Source organism: Salmo salar, chromosome 02, assembly GCF_965601325.2.
Source record: "Salmo salar chromosome 02, fSalSal1, whole genome shotgun sequence".
NCBI lineage: Eukaryota > Metazoa > Chordata > Actinopteri > Salmoniformes > Salmonidae > Salmo > Salmo salar.
Window position 1 is genome coordinate 54544744 of NC_138292.1, and position 22391 is coordinate 54567134.

Consider the following 22391-nt stretch of genomic DNA (forward strand, 5'->3'; position numbering starts at 1 on the left):
CCCTTTGAATAACCCTTTTTGGGTTTAATGTATACTGATTAAAAATATAAATGCAACATGCAACAATTTCAATGATTTTACTGAGTTACAGTTCATTTAAGCAAATCAGTGAATTTAAATAAATTCATTAGGCCCTAATCTATGGATTTCACATGACTGGTGCACAGGCATGGGTTGGCCGGGGAGGGTATAGACCCAACAACTGGGGAGCCAGGCCTAGCCAATTATAATTCGTTTTTCCCCACAAAAGGGCTTTATTACAGACAGAAATACTCAGTTTCATCAGCTGTCTGGATGGCTGGTCTCAGACGATCCCGCAGGTGAAGAAGCCGGATGTGGAGGTCATGGGCTGGCGAGGTTAGATGTGGTCTGCAGTTATGAGGCCAGTTGGACGTACTGCCAAATTCTCTAAAACAACATTGGAGGCGGCTTATGGTAGAGAAATTAACATTCAATTTTCTGGGGGACATTCCTGCAGTCAGCACGCCAATTGCACGCTCCCTCAAAACCTGAGACATCTGTGGCATTGTGTTGTTTGACAAAACTGCACATTTTAGAGTGGCCTTTTCTTGTGCCCAGCACAAGGTGTGCCTGTGTAATGATCATGCTGTTTAATCAGCTTCTTCATATGCCACACCTGTCAGGTGGATGGATTATTTTGGGATTATCTTGGCAAAGGATAAATGTTCACTAATAGGGATGTAAACATATTTGTGCACAACATTTTAGAGAAATAAGATTTTTGTGCATATGTAACATTTCTGGGATCTTTTATTTCAGCTCATGAAACATGGGACCAACACTTTACATGTTGCGTTTATATTTTTGTTCAGTATGGAACCTGTTCTACATGGAACCCAAAAGCAAAAAGGGTTCTACAGCCCAAAACTATTTTGGAACCCTTTCTTCTAAGAGTGTAATCAGAATATTCAAAGTGTGTTGAAAGTGTATAGCACCAGTTACAGTGGCAAAATCAAACCCCTCCAGTGAGTTTTATCACTTGACAACATCAAAACAACAAGATATGACTACCATTTGTTGAGGGATATGCAAAACACATACTTTTTTTTATCGTGTATCACAGAAGCATTGCTTCTAAAGGTCTGGGTTTCTGTAGTCTTTGTAAATGGACTTATAGTAGCTTCACCAAAGGTTTTCGGGAATAATCCAACAGCGTCCATTTCTCCTCCACATTCAAACGAAGACAGACGGCAATTTGTTATACCAAAGAAAAGAGCACACTCCATCATATGAACTATGACCTTTCAACATGGAAGATGGTCTGTGTATTGTAGTTGCAACAATGATCCCAGGTCCTGTGTTGTCCAACTGTTTCCTTTACAGTTTAGTGAAGTCTCCTGTATCCTACCAAGTTCAGAGACGCATTCCAACTCTCATACGGGAGTCGTTCTCCTGTTGACACCCTCCTTCAGATCTTTCTGGAAGCATTTGTGGACCTGCAGGAAGCTTGAGTCACGCTCTGGACTACAGTACCCAGCTATCCCACTTTTCATAGTGTCCCTACTGAGGGCGTACATGGAGATCCCACCCATGGGCATCCCAAAGCTTGCTCCACTTCCTACGCCTTCTCCCCCTCCTCCTCCCATCTTAACCCCTGCAGGTGAGGTCTCTCGGGACGGGTCGGTGGAGCGGGAACTGGAACGGGACCGTCGCCGCCGGTAACGGTAACTAGGGATACGGGAGTAGGGCGAGGTGGACGAGGTGGTCTTGATGAACTCACGCCTTGTCCGGCACCGCGTCTCCTTGTTCTTCTCGATGTAGATGTTGACAGCGAGAACGCCGACGGACTCAGCCACGATGAAGGACAGAGCTCCGAAGTAGAAAGACCAGCCGTATCCATAGCTGCCCTTATTGTCCTCGTCCTTCTTGTCGCTGGGGTCACCGGCATTACTGGAGATGTAGACGATGATGCCAATGATGTTGCTTAGACCTGAGGAGATACATAGAGAAAGAGGTAGAAATGTAGTGCCTTGCCCATACAGCAGCTTAGTGTTTTCAAAAGTATATACAGTATATGTAAACATCTATGTGGGTAATGTCTACTCCAAGGCAATGCTAAATATGCACGGAATCGCCGCCATTGAAATATTTTTAATAGCTGTGTGACGTCACCTACCTGCAGCCACAAACAGGATGCCGGCGCTGAGCAGGATGTTGTTCCTACTGCTGTAGATCCTCCCAGCCCCGACACACAGTCCTCCCAGCAACAAAAAAATGTTGCTCAGGATGGGGAAGAGGCTGGAGGCCCGCACTATACCTGTATAGTACACAGCAGTTAGGATGGTTAGCATGTTTACAACGTTAGCATGACTACAACATTAGTATGTTTTGGATGATTAGCATGTTTCAGCATTAGCACGTTTAGCATCGTCACTAACTATCTCTGTACATTTTCTGCTGTTATTGCATTATGGATGTACATAGAACTGTGCTAGTACTTTTAGCATTATTGTTAATGCACCATTTTGTCTGCTATTGCATTACATGCATGTAGCCAACACATGTAAAGTACTAGACATTTTTGGTATCATCACTAACACACAGTTTTCAAGTTAAAAATAAAACTATGACACAAGCCCTTTTTTCTTAGTTCTTAGCATTGTTTTAGAAATGTATTTTTGTAAGGGTGTTGCCAATGCACAGCAGGCGAGGGCTAACAGCGGTTAGCACACCCTCTAACAGTCATACTGGAGACACCCTCTGCTTACTCACGCCACTCTTAAACACAGCTCTCAGTGGTGTAAAGTACTTAAGTGAAAATACTTTAAAGTACTACTTAAGTCGTTTTTTGGGGTATCTGTGCTTTACTTTACTAAATATATTTTGGACAACAGTTACTTTAACTCCATACATTTTCCCTGGCACCCAAAAGTACTTGTTACATTTTTAATGCTTAGCAGGACAGGGAACTGGTCCAATTCACACACGTATCAAGAGAAAATTGGTCATCCCTACTAGAGGTCGACCGATTAATCGGAATGGCCGATTAACTAGGGCCGATTTCAAGTTTTCATAACGACCGGTAATCTGTATTTTTTTGGACACCGTTACATTTTTTATTAATATTTTTTTTTACACCTTTATTTAACTAGGCAAGTCAGTTAAGAACACATTCTTATTTTCAATGATGGCCTAGGAACGGTGGGTTAACTGCCTTGTTCAGGGGCAGAACGACAGATTTTTACCTTGTCAGCTCGGGGATTAGTTTTTGCAACCTTCCGGTTACTAGTCCAACGCTCTAACCACCTGCCTTACATTGCACTCCACGAGGAGCCTGCGTGGCAGGCTGACTACCTGTTACGCGAGGGCAGCAAGAAGCCAAGGTAAGTTACTAGCTAGCATTAAACTTATCTTATAAAAAACAATCAATCTTAACATAATCACTAGTTGGTTGATGATATTACTAGTTTATCTAGCGTGTCCTGCGTTGCATATAATCGATGCGGTGCCTGTTAATTTCTCATCGAATCACAGCCTACTTCGCCAAACGGGTGATGATTTAACAAGCGCATTCGCAAAAAAAGCACTGTTGTTGCACCAATGTGTACCTAACCATAAACATCAATTCCTTTCTTTAAAATCAATACACAAGTATACATTTTTAAGCCTGCTTATTTAGTTAATATTGCCTGCTAACATGAATTTCTTATAACTAGTGAAATTGTGTCACTTCTCTTGCGTTCCGTGCAAGCAGTCCGGGTATATGCAGCAGTTTGGGCCGCCTGGCTCGTTGCGAACTGTGTGAAGTCCATTTATTCCTAACAAAGACCGTAATTAATTTGCCAGAATTGTACATAATTATGACATAACATTGAAGGTTGTACAATGTAACAGCAATATTTAGACTTAGGGATGTCACCCGTTAGATAAAATACGGAACGGTTCCGTATTTCACTGAAAGAATAAACGTTTTGTTTTCGAAATGATAGTTTCTGGATTCGATCATATTAATGACCAAAGGCTCGTATTTCTGTGTGTTATTATGTTATAATTAAGTCTATAATTTGATATTTGATAGAGCAGTCTGACTGAGCGATGGTAGGCAGCAGCAGGCTCATAAGCATTCATTCAAACAGCACATTCGTGCGTTTGCCAGCAGCTCTTCGCTGTGCTTCAAGCATTGAGCTGTTTATGACTTCAAGCCTAACTCCCGAGATTAGGCTGGTGTAACCGGTGTGAAATGGCTAGCTAGTTAGCGGGGTGCGCGCTAATAGCGTTTCAATCGGTGACGTCACTCGCTCTGAGACTTGGAGTAGTTGTTCCCCTTGCTCTGCAAGGGCTGCGGCTTTTGTGGAGCGATGGGTAACGATGCTTCGAGGGTGGCTGTTGTCGATGTGTTCCTGGTTCGAGCTCAGGTAGGGGCGAGGAGAGGGACGGAAGCTATACTGTTACTGGCAATACTAAAGTGCCTATAAGAACATCCAATAGTCAAAGGTATATGAAATACAAATGGTATAGAGAGAAATAGTCCTATAATTCCTATAATAACTACAACCTAAAACTTCTTACCTGGGAATATTGAAGACTCATGTTAAAAGGAACCACCAGCTTTCATATGTTCTCATGTTCTGAGCAAGGAACTTAAACGTTAGCTTTTTTACATGGCACATATTGCACTTTTACTTTCTTCTCCAACACTTTGTTTTTGCATTATTTCAACCAAATTGAACATGTTTCATTATTTATTTGAGGCTAAATTGATTTTATTGATGTATTATATTAAATTAAAATAAGTGTTCATTCAGTATTGTTGTAATTGTCATTATTACAAATAAATAAACAAAATCGTCCGATTAATCGGTATTGGCTTTTTTTGGTCCTCCAATAATCGGTATCGGCGTTGAAAAATCATAATCGGTCGACCTCTAATCCCTACTGCATCTGATCTGGTGGACTCCCTAAATTATGTCAACGTTGGAGTGTGCCCCTGGCTATCTGTACAAAAAAATTGTGCCATCTGGTTTGCTTAATATAAGGAATTACAAATTATTTATACTTTTACTTTTGATACTTAAGTATATGTTAGCAATTTCTATTTACTTTTGATACTTACGTACAGTATATTTAAAACCAAATACTTTTAGACTTGCTCAAGTATTATTTTACTGGGTGACTTTCACTTTTACTTGAGTCATTTTCTATTTACATTTTCTATTTACGTACTTTTACTTAAGTATGAAAATGGGGTACTTTTTTCACCACTGACGGCTCTATATAAACCCAGCACTTACGCCATCTGTCTCTCTCTTCATAGCTCCAATTACTGTCATGACATCATGCTCCTATGGGCCAGGGCCAAGGGAGTTATGACAGATAAAGCACCCCTTGTCCACTGGCTACCACTGAGTATCTATGGGCATTGTGTGCTTTACACACGATGATAAAGGATGAAAGTACATCTGGATGTGGTGGCAGGAGACAAGCACTTACGTAAGATGTATTCCGAGCTGTCTGTGTCATAGTTGTTATCTTCTGGGAAGTGATTGATCCGAAGACAGCTTCCTTTGTTGATCCCTGTGGAGTCAAAAGAACCACAGAAAGTCTGTTATAAAAGAGTGCATACTTCACACAGAAGGGCCGAGAAGTTGATTCTAGCTCATGCAGGTTAGTGGACATTTGAAACATGGCTAATGATTTTTATACAGTACCAAGACCAAATCCATATAATGGCAAGAACAGCTCAAATAAGCAAAGAGAAACGACAGTCCATCATTACTTTAAGACATGAAGGTCAGTCAATGCGGAAAATTTGTTTGAAGAAGTTTCTTCAAGTGCAGTCGCAAAAACCATCAAACGCTATGATGAAACATGAGGACCGCCGCAGGAAATTAAGACCCGGAGTTGCCTCTGCAGCAAAGAATAAGTTCATTAGAGTTTACCAGCCCTAAAAATTGCAGCCCAAATAAATGCTTCACAGAGTTCAAGTAATAGACACATCTCAACATTAACTGTTCAGAGGAGACTACGTGAATCAGGCCTTCATGGTCGAATTGCTGCAAAGAAACCACTACTAAAGGACACCAATAAGATGAAGAGACTTGCTTGGGCCAAGAAACCTGAGCAACTTTTGGGGTTCGAACCGGTTCAAAACTTTATTTTGCAGGTTAGAACAGTGGAACAGAACGAAAAAAAGTTATGGTTCTGTTATGGACTGTCTAACTGTGGTACACTAACCACTAGAATACATAATTTCCGGTCCATAACAGAGCCATATATTTTTTTCATTCTGTTCCACTGTTCTAACATGCAAAATAAAGTTTTGAACCGGTTCAAACCCCAAAAGTTTTAAGAAAATAGTGTTAAGAAAATATTTACTACATGAACTAAATAAAACTATTTAAAATTAATAACACAATAAAACAACAATAATGAGGGGTACCGGTACCGAGTCAATGTGCGGGGCTACAGGTTAGTCAAAGTAATTCTTACATGTTGGTAGGAGTAAAGGGATTATGCGTAGATAATAAACAGCGAGTAGCAGCAGTGTAAAAACAAAAGACGGGGGTGTCAATGCAAATATTTTAGGTGACCATTTGATTAATTGTTCAGCAGTCTTATGGCTTGGGATTAGAAGCTATAAAATAATGTTATTAACTGGTTCCCATGCTTTTAAAATAACGGTTCTGTTCCGGAGCAGTATCGATCACTTTCGTTCCTGGTTCTGATTCTGTTACTACAAATGTGTTGCTATTTTCTGTTCTGTTCCCTGAACTGGTTCCAGCCCTTGCTTACAGGTAGGTACAAGTGATTGACAGGCAATGGTCGAATGAGAGGTAAATTGAGTAGCCTCCCATCCCGGAAGGGGTTTCCTGTGTTTGTTAAGACACTTTTCATTTGATATACCCGTTTTGTAAAAAAAAATATATATTGTCGTTTAGGTCACTATCTATGAACATTGGTCAGCCAGTCCAAGCAGGTGATCAATCTTAGCCTGAACTCTTGAGAGAACAATGTCTGCCATAAGGTCACATGCACTGCATAACTGACTTCTCACATTAAATTTATATCAGATTATGGATGATTTAGGTAGACCTAGGTCTCCTAGATGTATCAAGCTTAGTTTCACCCCCATATTTGAAACCAACTGAGGACAGGAAAGTCAGTCTGCACACCCACAAAAGAGTTCTGATGTTCTTCAGCCTGAAGGCACCTTCCATTCAAAGAGTTTGACTCTTGGTTAAGAAAATCTTCTCTGCACTTTTTAAGAGAATAAAACATGGCGGTGACATGAATATTGAAACGTTTCTCACTTTCCACTGAAATTGCTGCCTCAACCAGAGGTTGGGAACTCAAGTCAAGTGTGCGTATGAACAAGGACTTACTTCACGCTTGGACTAAATTCACTCTAAAACAGATATCAATCATTTATGAGACAAGATAGTAATGTAAACATGTCTTTTAAGTGGTTTATTGGTCTGTGTGTGGTGATTCTATATTTGTATGATTGGTATCTCCAAGACACTGCAGATTTTTATTCTTCCCCTCTAATCAGGAACTGATTCAAGACACCAGGGGAGTGGAATCTATGGACAATCAGTGACTTCAATGGCTACCCGGACTATGGCATTGACCCTTTTTTACACTGACTGTTTTACACTGACTCTATGCACACTCACTGGACTCTACCCACATATTCACACATACTTACACTTACACTGACACACACACACAAAACACACCCACACACAAAACACACTCTCCGCAAACGCTGCTACTACTTTGTTATCTATCCTGATTACATAGTCACTTTTACCCCAACCTACATCTACGCATTACCTCAACTACCACTACCTAATTTGCTCCCAAGTGGCACAGCGGTCTAAGTCACTGCATCTCAGTGCTAGAGGCGTCACTGCAGACCCTGGTTCGATTCCGGGCTGTATCACAACCGGCCGTGATTGGAGTCCCATAGGGCGCCGCAGAATTGGCCCAGCGTCGTCTGGGTTAGGGTTTGGACGGCCGTAAATAAGAATTTGTTCTTAACTGACTTGCCTAGTTAAATAAATGTTAAAATAATAAATACCCCTGCACATTGACTTGGTACCAGAGTGGACTCCTTGTATATAGCAAAATGATTGTTATTTATAGTGTTACTATTGATATTTTTATTTGCAAATGTTCTTACTTTTTAACTCTGCATTGTTGGGAAAGGGCTCGTAAGCATTTTGCGGTTTGGAGCAACTACCACCAAACAGTCTCCACTGTCACAATGGAAATCAATGAGAAAGCTACAACCAGGACACCCAACTTGAAAGAGATTGAGAGACCTCTAAAACGCCTCCAAACTAGACCCCCTGGTCTGGCCACAACCCCCACATTGTGGGCCACTGCCCCAGACATCCCATGGGCCCAAAAGCGGCCCACACTCCAATTTAAAACCAACAGAACACAGCTGGAGTGCACTTCTCTCTAACACATTACATAGCCCATGGGACAACGGTGACACAGTCACCCAACTTCAACAGCATTGTAAAAATAGAAAAACACCTCACAGGAACAAAACTCTGGGCTGGTTATAACCCCAACATAGGATACTTCTACCTCCTATAGCCCCAGGACCCTAACCCACACTCACGATGAACCAAGGCCAACAGAGCACAAGAGCCCATCGCTCTCTACCGTTACAATGAAGTCTACGGAAAATCAATAACATAGATGCCTAACTTTACAGACATCCTAAGACCTTCAAAACACTTCCAAAACGGACCCCCTGGTCTGGGCACCTACCTAACATGGCAAACCACCGCCCCAAACACCCCTTGGGCATAGGAAAGGCCTACACCCAAAATCTAAATCAAAAGAGTATAACCAGAGCCCAACGCACCATACAAGTCAATGGGAGAGAGAGAGAGAAAGACAGCTAGTCACCTGACTTCAACATGATGGTGGGACCACAAAACACCTCAGAAAAACATCTACATGGGCTGGCTCCAACCCCCCTGGGGTATACCATTACCTCTGACACCTCCCGGACCTGCCACCCTTGGAACAGGCAATTGGCACTTAAAAGAATAGAGGATAAGCCCACCGCTCCCTAACACTAACACACAGGTCAATGGAACACACAGGAACTCCACCAAGGGCTCACTTTAATCACACGCAGTGGCACTCTTACCTCCTGGACCAATCATTGGTCCACAACGGAAACAGCACCCAAGGTAAGGGCGCACACTCCAATGCAATTTCCCGTAGGGAACAACGTTACAAGCCTTCACCATTGTAATCAATGGAACAGGCCCTCCATCTCAATAACGCAGGATCCCTATACCACCGGATCTCCAGATGACATTGATATCCCAAACTAGCCACTATGGATACTGCATTCTGATTGGACGAATTGGCCATACACCTCACATGCTCAGTGCATGAACACATCATGCACCAATAGGAATCCTCGACACCTATTAGACCACGCCCCTTCTCTCTATAAAAGAAGAGCATATGTTCAGTCTCAGCACCCCTTGGTCGAAGTACTTCCAGGAGACTGACAAAAAAAAGATACCAACGAAAGAACGATAACACAACGACTACCGATCAGGACTTCAACGACCTCCATGCCCAGCATAAGGAACACAGGCACTTCTACGTCTACCTCTGAATCCCGAAGACGCTACGAAGGACAACCAGATGCTTTACCTGGTCAACGACGATCCTTCAGACCCTCTGCCTCCTATAAAAGGAGATGATCCTTCAGACCCTCTACCTCCTATAAAAGGAGACGCACCGACGGGCCACCGGAAACATTTTCCAGCCAGCAACCACGTCTCATCTCCGGAACGTCACACAATCAATGAATAATTGGACCTCTACCCGATTCAGCACCCATCAGGGCAGAAGAACCGACAGAACACCGGAAGCTCCTCCCGGTCAACACACCACTCAACTGAGGACACCTACTCCACAGTCCGTGTGCTACCACCGCTCCCCACCCAACGACACCAACACGGGTCAACGGACCCCCTTTGGTACGGGCAGATACCACCACGAGACAACCTACAACAGACACTCCAACTACACAGGAAGACCAAGGACAACCAACACAGCGGAACCCGACTGGACACTCTGGCACCAGTATGGCACCACTGACCCCAACGTCCATCGTAACAAGAACAGGACGGAGCACCAACACATGCTGGGACTCCATCCCCGCCCTAATACGACCACTAGACACCCAACTGGTTGGAAAGATCCACCTTACTCTATAGAGCAGCCCACTCAGCGACGGGCGGACCGATCCCCGGTCCGGTACCGCTATAGTGATGCCTCCAGAGGTGGTACTAGACCCCGTACCACGAGCAGTCTGGGATGACACCACACAGAGACCACCATGACCACCACTCCTTCTACTACAGGGACCTCGGACGCTTCACAAGCCATCTCCTCCCCCTCCCCACTCCCCCTAAAGGGATCAGGGAGCCACGACACCAGGAGCACCATCAAGGGCGTTCTCCCTACGGCAGACCCGAATCACAGCAAGGTCAGACCGGGAAGCAACCCCTCATCCTCCTTCCACCCCAGCGTCAACACTACAGCGAGGATCATCTCTTAGCTCATCAGAGCCCGACACCATCTGGAGACGATCAGCCAATATCTCTCAGGCGGCCCCCTACCACCGGGGTACCAACGAAAGGCGAGAGAATTGATCTCTCTCTTCACCCCTTCAGGGGCAACGGATGACACCATAGAGGAACTATCCCTCGCCTCAACTCTATTGATGAGACGCAACCATGAGGTGTTGGAAAGACACTACAGCACGGAGGAGGAAAGGATGTACTCCTCCCTCGGCAGCTACACCTCCTGCACCGATAGGAAGGAGGCATGGTGCTTAGGTACCAGATGGGCACAGAAACAACTCAGTAGTCCACTACTAGAACATTCGAGGACATCCAGGTCTCACTCCCCAGCCTTCACGGCAGTTGGCCTACACAGGACCACAGCCGCTTCAACCCTCCTCTCACCTGTAACATAACGGGCAGCACGGCTGAGGGTAGCGACAGCAACACTCATCTAAGACATTAATACACAGAGAGCCTCATCAGAGGAAGGAAGCCCATCACCACACTCCAGGACTAACAGACAGTCTGTTAGTCCTAGATTGGCTCACCACACAACACAGGACAGGAACAAAGACCTTACCACGGCGACAGGCCCTCTCCATCATCCCCCGGAACCCCAAAGACCCGGCCATACCCAGTCCATGGTGGCACAGGGAGGGCTTCCGATGAGGAACATGACCCGATCCCAGTTCAGATCATGCCCTGACCAGGGTGACTGTACGGGAGGAGACTGAGGAAGTGAAGGTGGCTTCTGAGCCTTCCCAACCCGACCATGCCCAGACCAGGGTGGAATGGGTGGGAACTCAGCAGGAACAAGGGGAATAGCCAAATCTCAATCCTTTCCTCTCAACCACTGGGGAAGAAGGAGATGAGGCTAAGACAGACCACGGCCTCAAAATACCGAAGGTACTGGTCTGGTACCCTACAGACCAAGACCCACTCGTAACTCTGGAACCAGACAAGGGATAGAGTGGACGATCAACCTGCTCGCAGCTAAGGGAGATGGCCTCCCCACTTTGAAGGATCCCACAGTCAGCCCTCCTGCAATCTCAGGACATCACTGGAACACCACCGAAAAACGGACCACACCACAACGACACCTTAAATCCAGCAACATTGGTTAACCCAACCGGACACCCACACTACACCCCAGGGACCCACCAAAAAAATCTCTCTACAACTCCGGAACCCCCTAATACCAACTCGGTTATGACTCCTCTTCCGTCGCCATCTACGTCTCTGTCATCCCAACCAACCCATTCCACTCAACACATTAGGACGCCATCCAACAAAACCATCACACGTTTTTCTGGATTTTATTTTTGTTATTCTGTCTCTCACTGTTCAAATAAACTTACCATTAAAATTATAAACTGATCATTTCTTTGTCAGTGGGCAAACGTACAATATCAGCAGGGGTTCAAATATTTTTTTCCCTCACAGTATAGGTTTCAGGAGTTTCAGGCTGCTTACCACTCTCCCAAAATACATCACCCATGAGGATCCTCTTGATGGTGCTGTCCATATCGGCAGACTACGATATGTCATTTCTTGGAGAGAGTCCTTCCCCTCCAGGAGACACGATGACAACACCACCCCAACGGGTGTTGCTGGGCAGCTTCAATGTGGTGCTCTTATTCTTCTCACTTTGCTTGGTGAGGTAGATTGCTGCTATAACTTGATGACACTTCACACACCTAACCATTTCCTTGGCTCTCTTGTAGAGTGTATTAATTGTTTTCAGTGCCATGATGTCCTTGAGGAGCAGATTCAATGCATGAGCAGCACAGCCAATGGGTGTGATGTGAGGGTAGGACTCCTCCACTTTAGACCAAGCAGCCTTCATGTTCGCAGCATTGTCTGTCACCAGTGCAAATACCTTCTGTGGTCCAAGGTCATTGATGACTGCCTTCAGCTCATCTGCAATGTTGAGACCGGTGTGTCTGTCCCTCGTGTCTGTGCTCTTGTAGACACTGGTTGAGGGGTGGAGATGATGTAGTTAATTATTCCTTGCCCATGAACATTCGACCACCCATCAGAGATGGTTGCAATACAGTTTGCTTTCTCTATGATTTGCTTGACTTTCACTTGAACTCTGCATCCAGCAAATGAGTAGATAAAGCATGTCTGGTTGGAGGGGTGTATGCTGGGCGAAGAACATTCAGAAATCTCTTCCAATACACATTGCCTGTGAGCATCAGAGGTGAACAAGTTGATTTACACAGCTTGAGCAAGACATTCATCAGCATTTCTCTGACTACATTCCTCGATTGAGTAAAAAAAAAAAATCTGATTCCAGGAGGCCCATGAGCTGTTGCTATGGATAAGGTGTCTGATTCATCATTTTCACCTCGAATAGAAGTAGAGGGAATTTTGTCAGAGGTTGTGAGCGCTGAGGGAACTTTATGCGCTTGGTCAGATGATTCTGCATCTTTGTTGCATTCTTCACATATTATTTGGCACAGTAAAAAAAAAAAAAATAGCTTTTACATTAGCTGCAGTGAAATGTCTCCACACATCAGATAAGGCCCGTGGCATTTTCCTGTAAAGATTAGAAAAAAATGAGTAAAAAAACCCAAATACAATTCCATGTACAGATAAATAGTTAAGCAGTTGGATTATACAACTCCTTTATAAGATAAATGTTTTAAAATGAAACATGTATGGAAACAGGTGAATTAACACTCAGTTAGCTGGCTCGAGCAAGCTAAAACCCACAAGGTAGAAAAAACTAACTAGCAGAAATTGTTAACAAGTTAGAAATGATTTAAACACACTTTGCTGTAGGCTACTATTTACTAGTTAACAAAAAATAATGTATGTCATATAAAATATATTCACCCCACCCAGCATTGTAATCAAAACTTACCAGAAAACATGTAGTCTTTGGCTCAGACAGTGTAGTAGTGCGGGCTCAATAGGATCTCATTAGTGTGTAAGAGCTTGAGAATCAGCTGTACATGTGACGGAAGAGTGCACTGCACATGTGATGGAAGAATGTACTATGCATGCAGAGGGTTGCAATTCCATTGAATTGGGGATAGTTTAACCAAAATATGCCACAATGCCTTATGTATAAGCCACAAAAAAGGTTCACTGTTATAAGCTAACTTTATTGATGGATTTAAGAAAAATTCCCAAAATTCCCGGGCTTAACTTCCCATGGAAAATATTCCAAAAAATTCCGGAAATTCACCAGAAAGTTTCCGACCCTTTGCAACCCTAGACACAACAGCAGAGCCCTTTTGTCATTAGCCACAGAGGGAACAACAAAAAAACACACTGAGGTGATAACCCTCCTACATTTCAACACAACATCTACTCACCTACCCTACCCTTCCACCTACTCACCCACCCACCTACTCGCCAACCTATGAAAAGACAACTCTACAACCCACCAACACCCTCACCGGACTGAGAGGACTAACACTCCTGCAACCTTCGGTCCTCTCGCTGGTGCACCTGGCCTTCCCTAAAGCAACTAGGGCCATCCAAATCCAAACATGAGGGCGCAAACTACAGTATTGGAAGTAATTATCCAGTGGCCCATGAGACTGGACGGTGATTCTTCCCCATCTTTAAGTCCTCGAGCGAACCTGCCACCTCTGCACCTTGGAGCCAGATGAGAGTGCCCTAGGAGTATGAGGGGTAGACTAGCGGCCAACGATACACCTTCACCCGGCAGAGCTACCCGGACAGTGCCAGCCTGCTGCCTCTTTAGAGTTTGCCCAAGAATGGCTGGTGGCATGGGATGTCTCCGATGGAGTGTTGGTGAAATGGGCTTTGGGGATTGCGTGGCGCGTCTGCAGGTCCCCGGGACCTTGGCACCTAGAGGGGGTTCCAGATGCAGTTTGGCGGGGAAGAGGATTCAACACCATGACCTTGGAAGACCGGCGGACCCCCGGCCTCACGCTGGACGACTATGAAAAGACCTACCAACTTAACAACGGAAAACTCACTGGTTAAACATGACACCCTAAGGGAACACCAGGATCCTGGAAGGGATTTGCCCCATTAATTCTTGCCGTCTGAACCACTGAGTATGAAGGACTGAGTACTTGGGGTGGATGCATGACAACCGACTGAGAAGCTAGGATCCTGGAAGGGAATGGCCCTCTATGGTTTGTGCCTGATCCTAAACTAAGTACGCACCTACTAGGATGAAGGACAAAGTACTGAGTGCGGATGCTTGACAACCGTAGAGAGGACCTTGCCGCCTGGGTTTTTGTCTACTCAAACACTCATGACTCAATGACGGACCAACTTGGTATGGACACATGGCAACCGACTGAGATGCTGAGATCTGGAAGGGAACGGCCCTCGATGGTTTTTGCCTGACACCAAGAACGCTATGACAGACCAGCTAGGCGCTGATACACGGCAATCAATTTAGAGTGAGGATCCAGGAAGGGAGTAACTCTGTCGTTTTGCCTGTTGAAATACCTAGGACCTAACAACAGACGGACACGGTATGGGCACATGGCAACCAACAGGGTGAGACGATCCTGGAAGAGAGCCATCCCTGGATGGTCCTGTCTGCTCCACCACCGTCGACACATGGACAGTAGGACTTCTTTCACCTTTACCTGTGCCCGGACCCCTCAGCTCTCCCACTTGGCAAGTGAAGTGCACTCCCCCTTGGTCTCCATATTAGCTGGAAGGCATCAGATCGACCTTGGGGATTCCTTAAAGAAAAAACTTAACCTGGCCAGACACCTGGATGTTCGGGTGCCGGGGGGCCCACGATAAAATGCCATTGTGTTCATTGTCCATAGCTTATACCCGCCCATACCATAACCCCACCACCACCCTGAAGCACTCTGTTCACAACGTTGACATCAGCAAACCACTTGCCCAGACGACGCCATGTGTTCTACCATCTGCCTGGTACAGTTGAAACCAATTTTCATCTATGAAGAGCACACTTCTCCAGCGTGCCAGTGGTCATCGAAGGTGAGCATTTGCCCACTGAAGTCTGTTACGACGTCGAACTGCAGTCAGGTACGGACCCTGGTGAGGACTACGAGCACGCAGATTAACTTTGCTGAGACGGTTTCTGACAGTTTGTGCAGAAATTCTTCAGGTGTGCAAACCCACAGTTTCATCAGCTGTCCAGGTGGCTGGTCGCAGACAATCCCTCAGTTGAAGAAGCCGGATGTGGAGGTCCTGGGGTGGCATGGTTACACGTGGTCTGCGGTTGTGAGGCTGGTTGGACGTACTGCCAAATTCTCAAAAACAACATTGGAGGCGGCTTATGGTAGAGAAATGAACATTCAATTATCTGGCAACAGCTCTGCTGGACATTCCTGCAGTCAGCATGTCAATTGCATGCTCACTCAACTTAAGACATCTGTGGCATTGTTGTGACAAAACTGCACATTTTAGTGGCCTTTTATTGTCTCCAGCACAAGGTGCACCTATGTACTGATCATGCTGTGCACCTGTCAGGTGGATGGATTATCTTGACAAAGGACAAATTCTCACTAACAGTGATGTAAACAAATGTGTGCACAAATTGAGAGAAATAAGCTTTTGTGTGCATGGAACATTTATGGGGTCTTTTATTTCAGCTCATGAAACATGGGACCAACACTTTACATGTTGCATTGATATTTTTGTTCAGTATAGAATAGACTATCCCTACTGCAGAAAATAGCTGATTTCCTCATATCCAAAGGCCTACCTGTCATTTAGCAGGAGGAATGTAGTAAGGTCCGGAATATAAATGCATATTGATCTGCATATCATTGTGGCAGTAAGGGGGAAACACACTATGAAACCATCTTTAACTTACTCTTCAGATAACTTTACGTTGTATATTTCACACATACTTACTCTACCTCCCTCACACACCTTCTCTCTTTCACTTACTCCCTCTCTCTCTTACACACACAGACTCACATCACTCTCTCTTGACATGAATTGTAGCCCAATGTTCTAACAAAACCCTAAGGAGGTATCGCTCGGCCTATAGAAGTGTCTATGTGCGTATCAGCTAAGCATACAGAGTCATGATTTACCCAGGAGATTTAGAGGGAGATATAATTAGCATTGGTTCTGATGTACGCTGTAGCGTTGGATACAGGGCAGTACTCTGAATCTATTATGGACTCAAGGTCTCACTCACTCGTTCACTCGCACTCACACACACAAACACACGCACACTGCTCCCAACTCAGAAAATAATTGAAGGAACACAGGAAAAATATAGATTTTTGATTAAGATATAGTTTTGAATTATTTATATTAGGCATATGCATCTTACCTTTTGAAGCACATTCCTTTGAGTGGGCTATCTATTCCTTTTCCATTCTTCCTGTGCAATCCACATTTGTGCATAGACTATTGGTCAAGTTACCAGGATGTTTAGCTAGCTAGATAGGTAACATGACTGAACAAAGTAGTTTATCAAAACAACAATCAGTGGCCCATTAGTAGTTTTAAATGGCCCGCGACATGGTTTATGAAATTATATCAAATGTGAGACAGGATTTTCAGCGACATAAAGGTGCAAGCATGACTGTCGATGTGCTCCGCTTTCACTATATATAACAACAAAAGATTCCTCAGTGTCTGCCGACCCCAGCTCGCATCACGGCTAGATTTCATTTGTTTTATTTTTTTGTACTTTTACCCCCTTTTCTCCCCAAATTGGTAGTTAGTATTGTCCCATCGCTGCAACTCCTGTACGGACTCGGGAGAGGCGACAGTCGAGAGCCAGGCATCCTCCGAAACATGACCCTGCCAAGTCGCACTGCTTCTTGACACACTGCTCGCTTAACCCAGAAGCCAGCCGCAGGAAACACTGTACAACTGGTGACTGAAGTCCGCTTGCTGGCGCCCGGCCTGCCACAAGGAGTAGCTAGAGCGCGATGGAACAAGGAAATCCCGGCCGGCCAAACCCTCCCCTAACCTGGACGAGGCAGGGCTGCCTCATGGGTCTCCCGGTCACAGCCAGCTGTGATACAGCCTGGGATCGAACTCGGGGCTGTAGTAACCCTTCAAGCACTGTGATGCTGTGCCTTAAACCTCTGTGCCACTCGGGAGGCATTTTTATTTTTTTAACCTCTCAGCGCACGGTCTAGTTTACTGATTTTCCGCCTCTCTGACGTGCCCAAAGTAAACTGCCTGTTACTCAGGCCCAGAAGCTAGGATATGCATATCATTGGTATAATTGGATAGAAAACACTGTTAAAATAATGTCTGTGAGTATAACAGAACTGATATGGCAGGCAAAAACCGGAGGAAAATCCATTCAGAATTCGTTTTTTTTTTGAGCTCCCAATGACTTCCAATGCAATGCTATTGAAAGATCTAATTTCCGCCTCCCAGATTGCAGTTTCTATGGCTTCCACTAGATATCAACAGTCTTTATACAAGGTTTTAGGCTTGTTTTTTTTTAAATGAAGAAGTATTTGTAGTCTTTCCAAGGTGAGCGCCAAGGCAAAAGTAGTCTTTTTGCGCGCGTGAACGAGGGAGCGCTCTTCGTTCTTTTCCTTTGCTATTGAACATAGTATTCTCCGTATTAAATATTATCATTTATTTAGATATTAGACAACCTGAAGATTAATACAAAACAGTTTTACTTGTTGGGACGAACTTTGCTGGTAACATTTTGGAATCCTTTGTATGCATGTTGAAGGAGTGGATTATTGAATTCAATGGCGCCAACTAAACGGCGTTTTTGGGATATAAAGAAGGACTTTATCGAACAAAATGACCATTCATTGTGTAGCTGGGACCCTTGGGATTGCAAACAGAGGAAGATCTTCAAAAGTAAGTGATTTATTTTATCGCTATTTCTGATTTTGTGACGCCTGTGCTGGTTTGGAAAATATGTTAATGTAAGGCGCTGTCCTCAGACAATCGAATGCTATGCTTTCGCTGTAAAGCCTTTTTGAAATCTGACAACGCAGTTCGATTACCAAGATTCTAAGCTTTTGAACCATGTAAGACACTTGTATTTTCATGAATGTTTAATGTTATGATTCTTTTATTTTGAATTTGGCGCTCTGCCAGTTCACCGGAATTTGTTCCCGCTAGCAGGATCCGTGCGCTAAGAGGTTTTTTAACTGATGGAGATGTGCAGAAAGCGCTAACAGAGAGAAGTAGGGTAGAGCAGGGGCGTTTCTCTCCCGTCTGTCAGTCATCACTAGTTATCACAGCCACAAAGTCAAATACCCTGCTTAATTCTACAATTTCTCTTCTTAAAATGTGATTTTAAATCTAACCATAACCACACTACTAACCGTATGCCTAACCTAAGCTTAAATTAAGACCAAAAATAAAAAACAATATTTTCATGAATTTTTACGATATAGACAATTTTGACTTTGCCTGTGGTAACTAGTGGAAACTCAGTCTGTCTGCCTGCGAGACAACAGTTCATCCTTTATTACTCAGCATAGCAGTGCCATGGCAACCTCCTCCTGGTGCCCAAGAAGCACATTTCATGCCTACATGTCAGAGGAGCCCTTTGACATCTTACTCATGTTTTCATACGGGGACTGGCGGGTGTGCGCGTAGACCTGCGTACACACACAACCCAATGATTTTAAACCCCCAAAATGTGTTTTGCTAGCTATAAACAGTCTCTCACGACGCCCCTTTGCTTACTGCAAACATCATTCAACAATTACCTCACCGAGCAAAACACCCAACAAGACCCATGCATCATCCTCATTATCATCAAGCAGCCTTTCTTATTCAGTCTGGAAAGCAACAATAGCTACTCAAAATCAAAAGCCATTCAATAACACAAAGAAAGAACCCATCTGAAAGAGAGATTGACAGTCATTCAACATGTGTCTTATCTACTTAGAAGGAAGTAAATAAGACCCCTCCCACTTTGTCTCTTTCGCTCTCACTCTCTCTCTCTTTGAAGTGCGTCATCTCGTTTCCCGTCGACACAGAGAGAGAGACACAGGAGGGAAGCGCTGGTTAAGTGGGAGTTCTTGTTTGATTTAAGGCGAGCTGGGAACAAGACTCAAGTTGTTCCGTGCGCGTCTTAAAAGCCTCCCCTGTGCTCTCCCGCAGCTAAGAACATTTTGTTTTACAAGGCACTAAATAAAGAGCTTTCCATTTGGAACACTTCGTTGAAGAGATGAGCAGTGTGAGGCCAATTTGGTAACTTATAGTTCGCTACATACATGTTAGGGGTTGGAGAAAAGTAGAGAGGGTGGAGAAAGGGAAAGAGGATAGTGGGTAATGTTGCCACTTGACATTGTGTTGCCTAGCTGTGGACATGCATGGAATAGCAATGATTGAGACTTGTATTTTTTGTCAACCTTGACTTTTCTCGCCCTCTTCCTCGCTCTCTCTATCTCTCTGTGTGTTAGTATTCTTCTTTGCCACTGAATAATTTAATTTAGCTGTCTGTAGCTTGTAATTTATGCTGTTACTCAAAACATATTGACTGTGGAAGTTGAAATGGTCTTCTCCAGTTGCGTTAGTATTCTCTCAAGGGAGTCATCGCTTTCCGCTGCACTATGTGAAGACACGTTTCAGCACCACGCACAATGGACAGCACCAAATCAGCCGGCTCGATTTTCATGCGCACTTGATTCGACTTTGTAGAAACGAGTTTTATTCAATAATTCACTTGCTAACCTACAGAAGAAATAACAAGTAATATTTATCTAACAAATCAGTTTTGTATCATATAGCAAGGTTTGATAATCGAAATGATAAGTGGAAGTGTCCATCTTTCCCCAGGCCAATTTACGCAAGTGCACTACAGTTCGCTTGCAGTTCGCTAGAGAATAATTTCCCAGTCGCAACACTACAGCGGTTAGCTGCTGCATATTTATTAACGTGGTTGATTTCGCCTAACAATGACGCAAGTAATCTGGAAGAGCTGGCTACTGGCTACTTCAATGGATCGTATTGATTAAGATGTATTTTGATAGATACAATTCTCAGCACCTGGCTCAAATGGGTAGACATTAGAAATGAAGTTGACTGAATCTTTCATTGCTGTGCAACTCTCTTAGCAAAGCCCAACCCAGCTCTTATGTTAAAACGAGAAAGTAACTTACATATTCGTTCCATCTCGTGTTGGTGGAAAAACATACATGCTTTGAATTTGATTAAAGTTAACCCTATTTGCAGATAACTATTTCTAAATCTCACTCATGTTTCCATAGCAATGGCTTAGGTGTAGTTGCCAAGCAACAACATCACATACACTGAACTGGATGGACAAAGAACCGCCGTTTGGAGAAGCGCATCTAAACAGTCTGAAGTTAAACTCGTAGTTTTGCACTCCTAAAAGTAACAGCCATTGATTATAAACGGGTTGAGTAGGCTATGAATTAGTTCTATTGCACATTTCCATACAGCCGTGCATTATGCATGTACACTATATGGTAACGAGGCCACGTCATATCCGACGCAAAAATATAAAGTAGGCCTAATACATTGCATTACGCACAGGGATACATAATGGTATAACGCGCCCACAATTACTGAGCGTGCACGCACGAGTAGCCTACACCAGCTTCTATCAAACGCCCTAACAACTTTTCACTCTGTGCATGGACAGTTTATTTCAGTGTAGAAAAGGTTTTGTCACCTATGTTTTTCCCCAAACGCCCCCAACACACAGAGTATTCAATGATTCATACATCAGAAACTTTCCTAAATTAACCAAAAGAAGAAAACTCTAAATAATAGACCAGAAAGCTGACAAAGTACCTTCTATACAACAAATCCGCCACAGTCCGGAGTGCGTCAGGTCGCCTCTAGTTTTCTTGGGTTGCATGTCGTCCGTGGTGACATTGGTGGCGTTACATATGTACGCCCGAGAATAGAGCCAGTAGTCGGTCCCAATAGCTATTGTCATCAGACTGAAAGCTGCAAAAGCGCCCACAATGGTCAGCAGTATCTGACACCCACGGTCACACCACGCCATGACGCCTCATAATAATCCACAACGGGCTATAAACACACTAAAGAGGCACGCGCTCTAACCATATGGCGAATTGGTGCGGCAGAATATGGCTGTTTCTTTTTTCTAGAACATCACTTTAATGTAAACTTAAACTGGAGTGCTTCTTAATGGTTAAGTTCAGTAGCTTTTTCCTTTTCACGCTTCTCATGGATTTAATTCCCCAAAGTTCACATCGCAGAAGTCGTTGATTCCTCCCTCCACAGGTTGAATTTTATAAACTTGCACGTTTCTTGACGTTTTCCACCCCCAAGAATGAAATTGTGTTTTTCGATGTGGGAATTGCTTTCGCTACTCAAATGAATGAATTTGCCAAAGAGCGCAACATCTTCTAGCAAGACCACACCTTCTATTCAGCTAACCAATGAGAGACGACAATGATGGGTCTCGAGTCGGCATCAGAAAGATTCAATATAACAACTGATATCAAACAAGGTATATGAAAATATACTGAACAAAAATATTAACGCAACATGCAACAATTTCTAAGATTTTACTGAATTACAGTTCATAGAAGGAAATCAGTCAATTGAAATACATTAAATAGGCCCCTATCTATGAATTTCACATGACTGGGAATACAGATATGCATCTGTTAGTCACATATACCTTTAAAACATATTTAGGGGTGTGGATCAGAAAACCAGCCAGTATCTGGTGTGACCACCATTTGCCTCATGCAGCACAACACATCTCCTTTGCATAAAGTTGATCAGGCTGTTGATTGTGGCCTGTGGAGAGTTGTCCCACTCCTCTTCAATGTCTGTGGGAAGTTGCTAGATATTGGCGGGAACTGGAACATGCTGTCCTACACGTCAATCCAGAGCATCCCAAACGCGCTCAATGGGTGACATGTCTGGGACATG

General features: G+C 44.0%; 1 protein-coding gene across 1 annotated transcript; it reads right to left on the reverse strand.

Annotated features, from left to right (window-relative positions):
* Window positions 1-753: 753 nt before the first annotated feature.
* On the reverse strand, window positions 754-21810 carry LOC106586345 (voltage-dependent calcium channel gamma-4 subunit). The gene is made up of 4 exons (XM_014173537.3): window positions 21273-21810; window positions 5452-5535; window positions 2138-2278; window positions 754-1951 (listed from the first exon to the last, which is right to left on the reverse strand). Exons 1-4 carry the CDS (start codon window positions 21487-21489, stop codon window positions 1395-1397), a joined length of 999 nt encoding a protein of 332 aa, XP_014029012.1. The 5' UTR covers window positions 21490-21810; the 3' UTR covers window positions 754-1394.
* Window positions 21811-22391: the final 581 nt, after the last annotated feature.

What these genes read in the sequence shown, in the direction of transcription:
- LOC106586345 (XM_014173537.3), bottom strand. Translation starts at nt 21,489, where the DNA reads ATGGCGTGGTGTGACCGTGGGTGTCAGATACTGCTGACCATTGTGGGC. An exon ending in GCGGATTTGTTGTATAGAAG is followed by an intron (nt 5,536 to 21,272) that starts GTACTTTGTCAG and finishes TTGACTCCACAG; the next exon opens with GGATCAACAAAGGAAGCTGT. An exon ending in CATCCTGTTTGTGGCTGCAG is followed by an intron (nt 1,952 to 2,137) that starts GTAGGTGACGTC and finishes GTATCTCCTCAG; the next exon opens with GTCTAAGCAACATCATTGGC.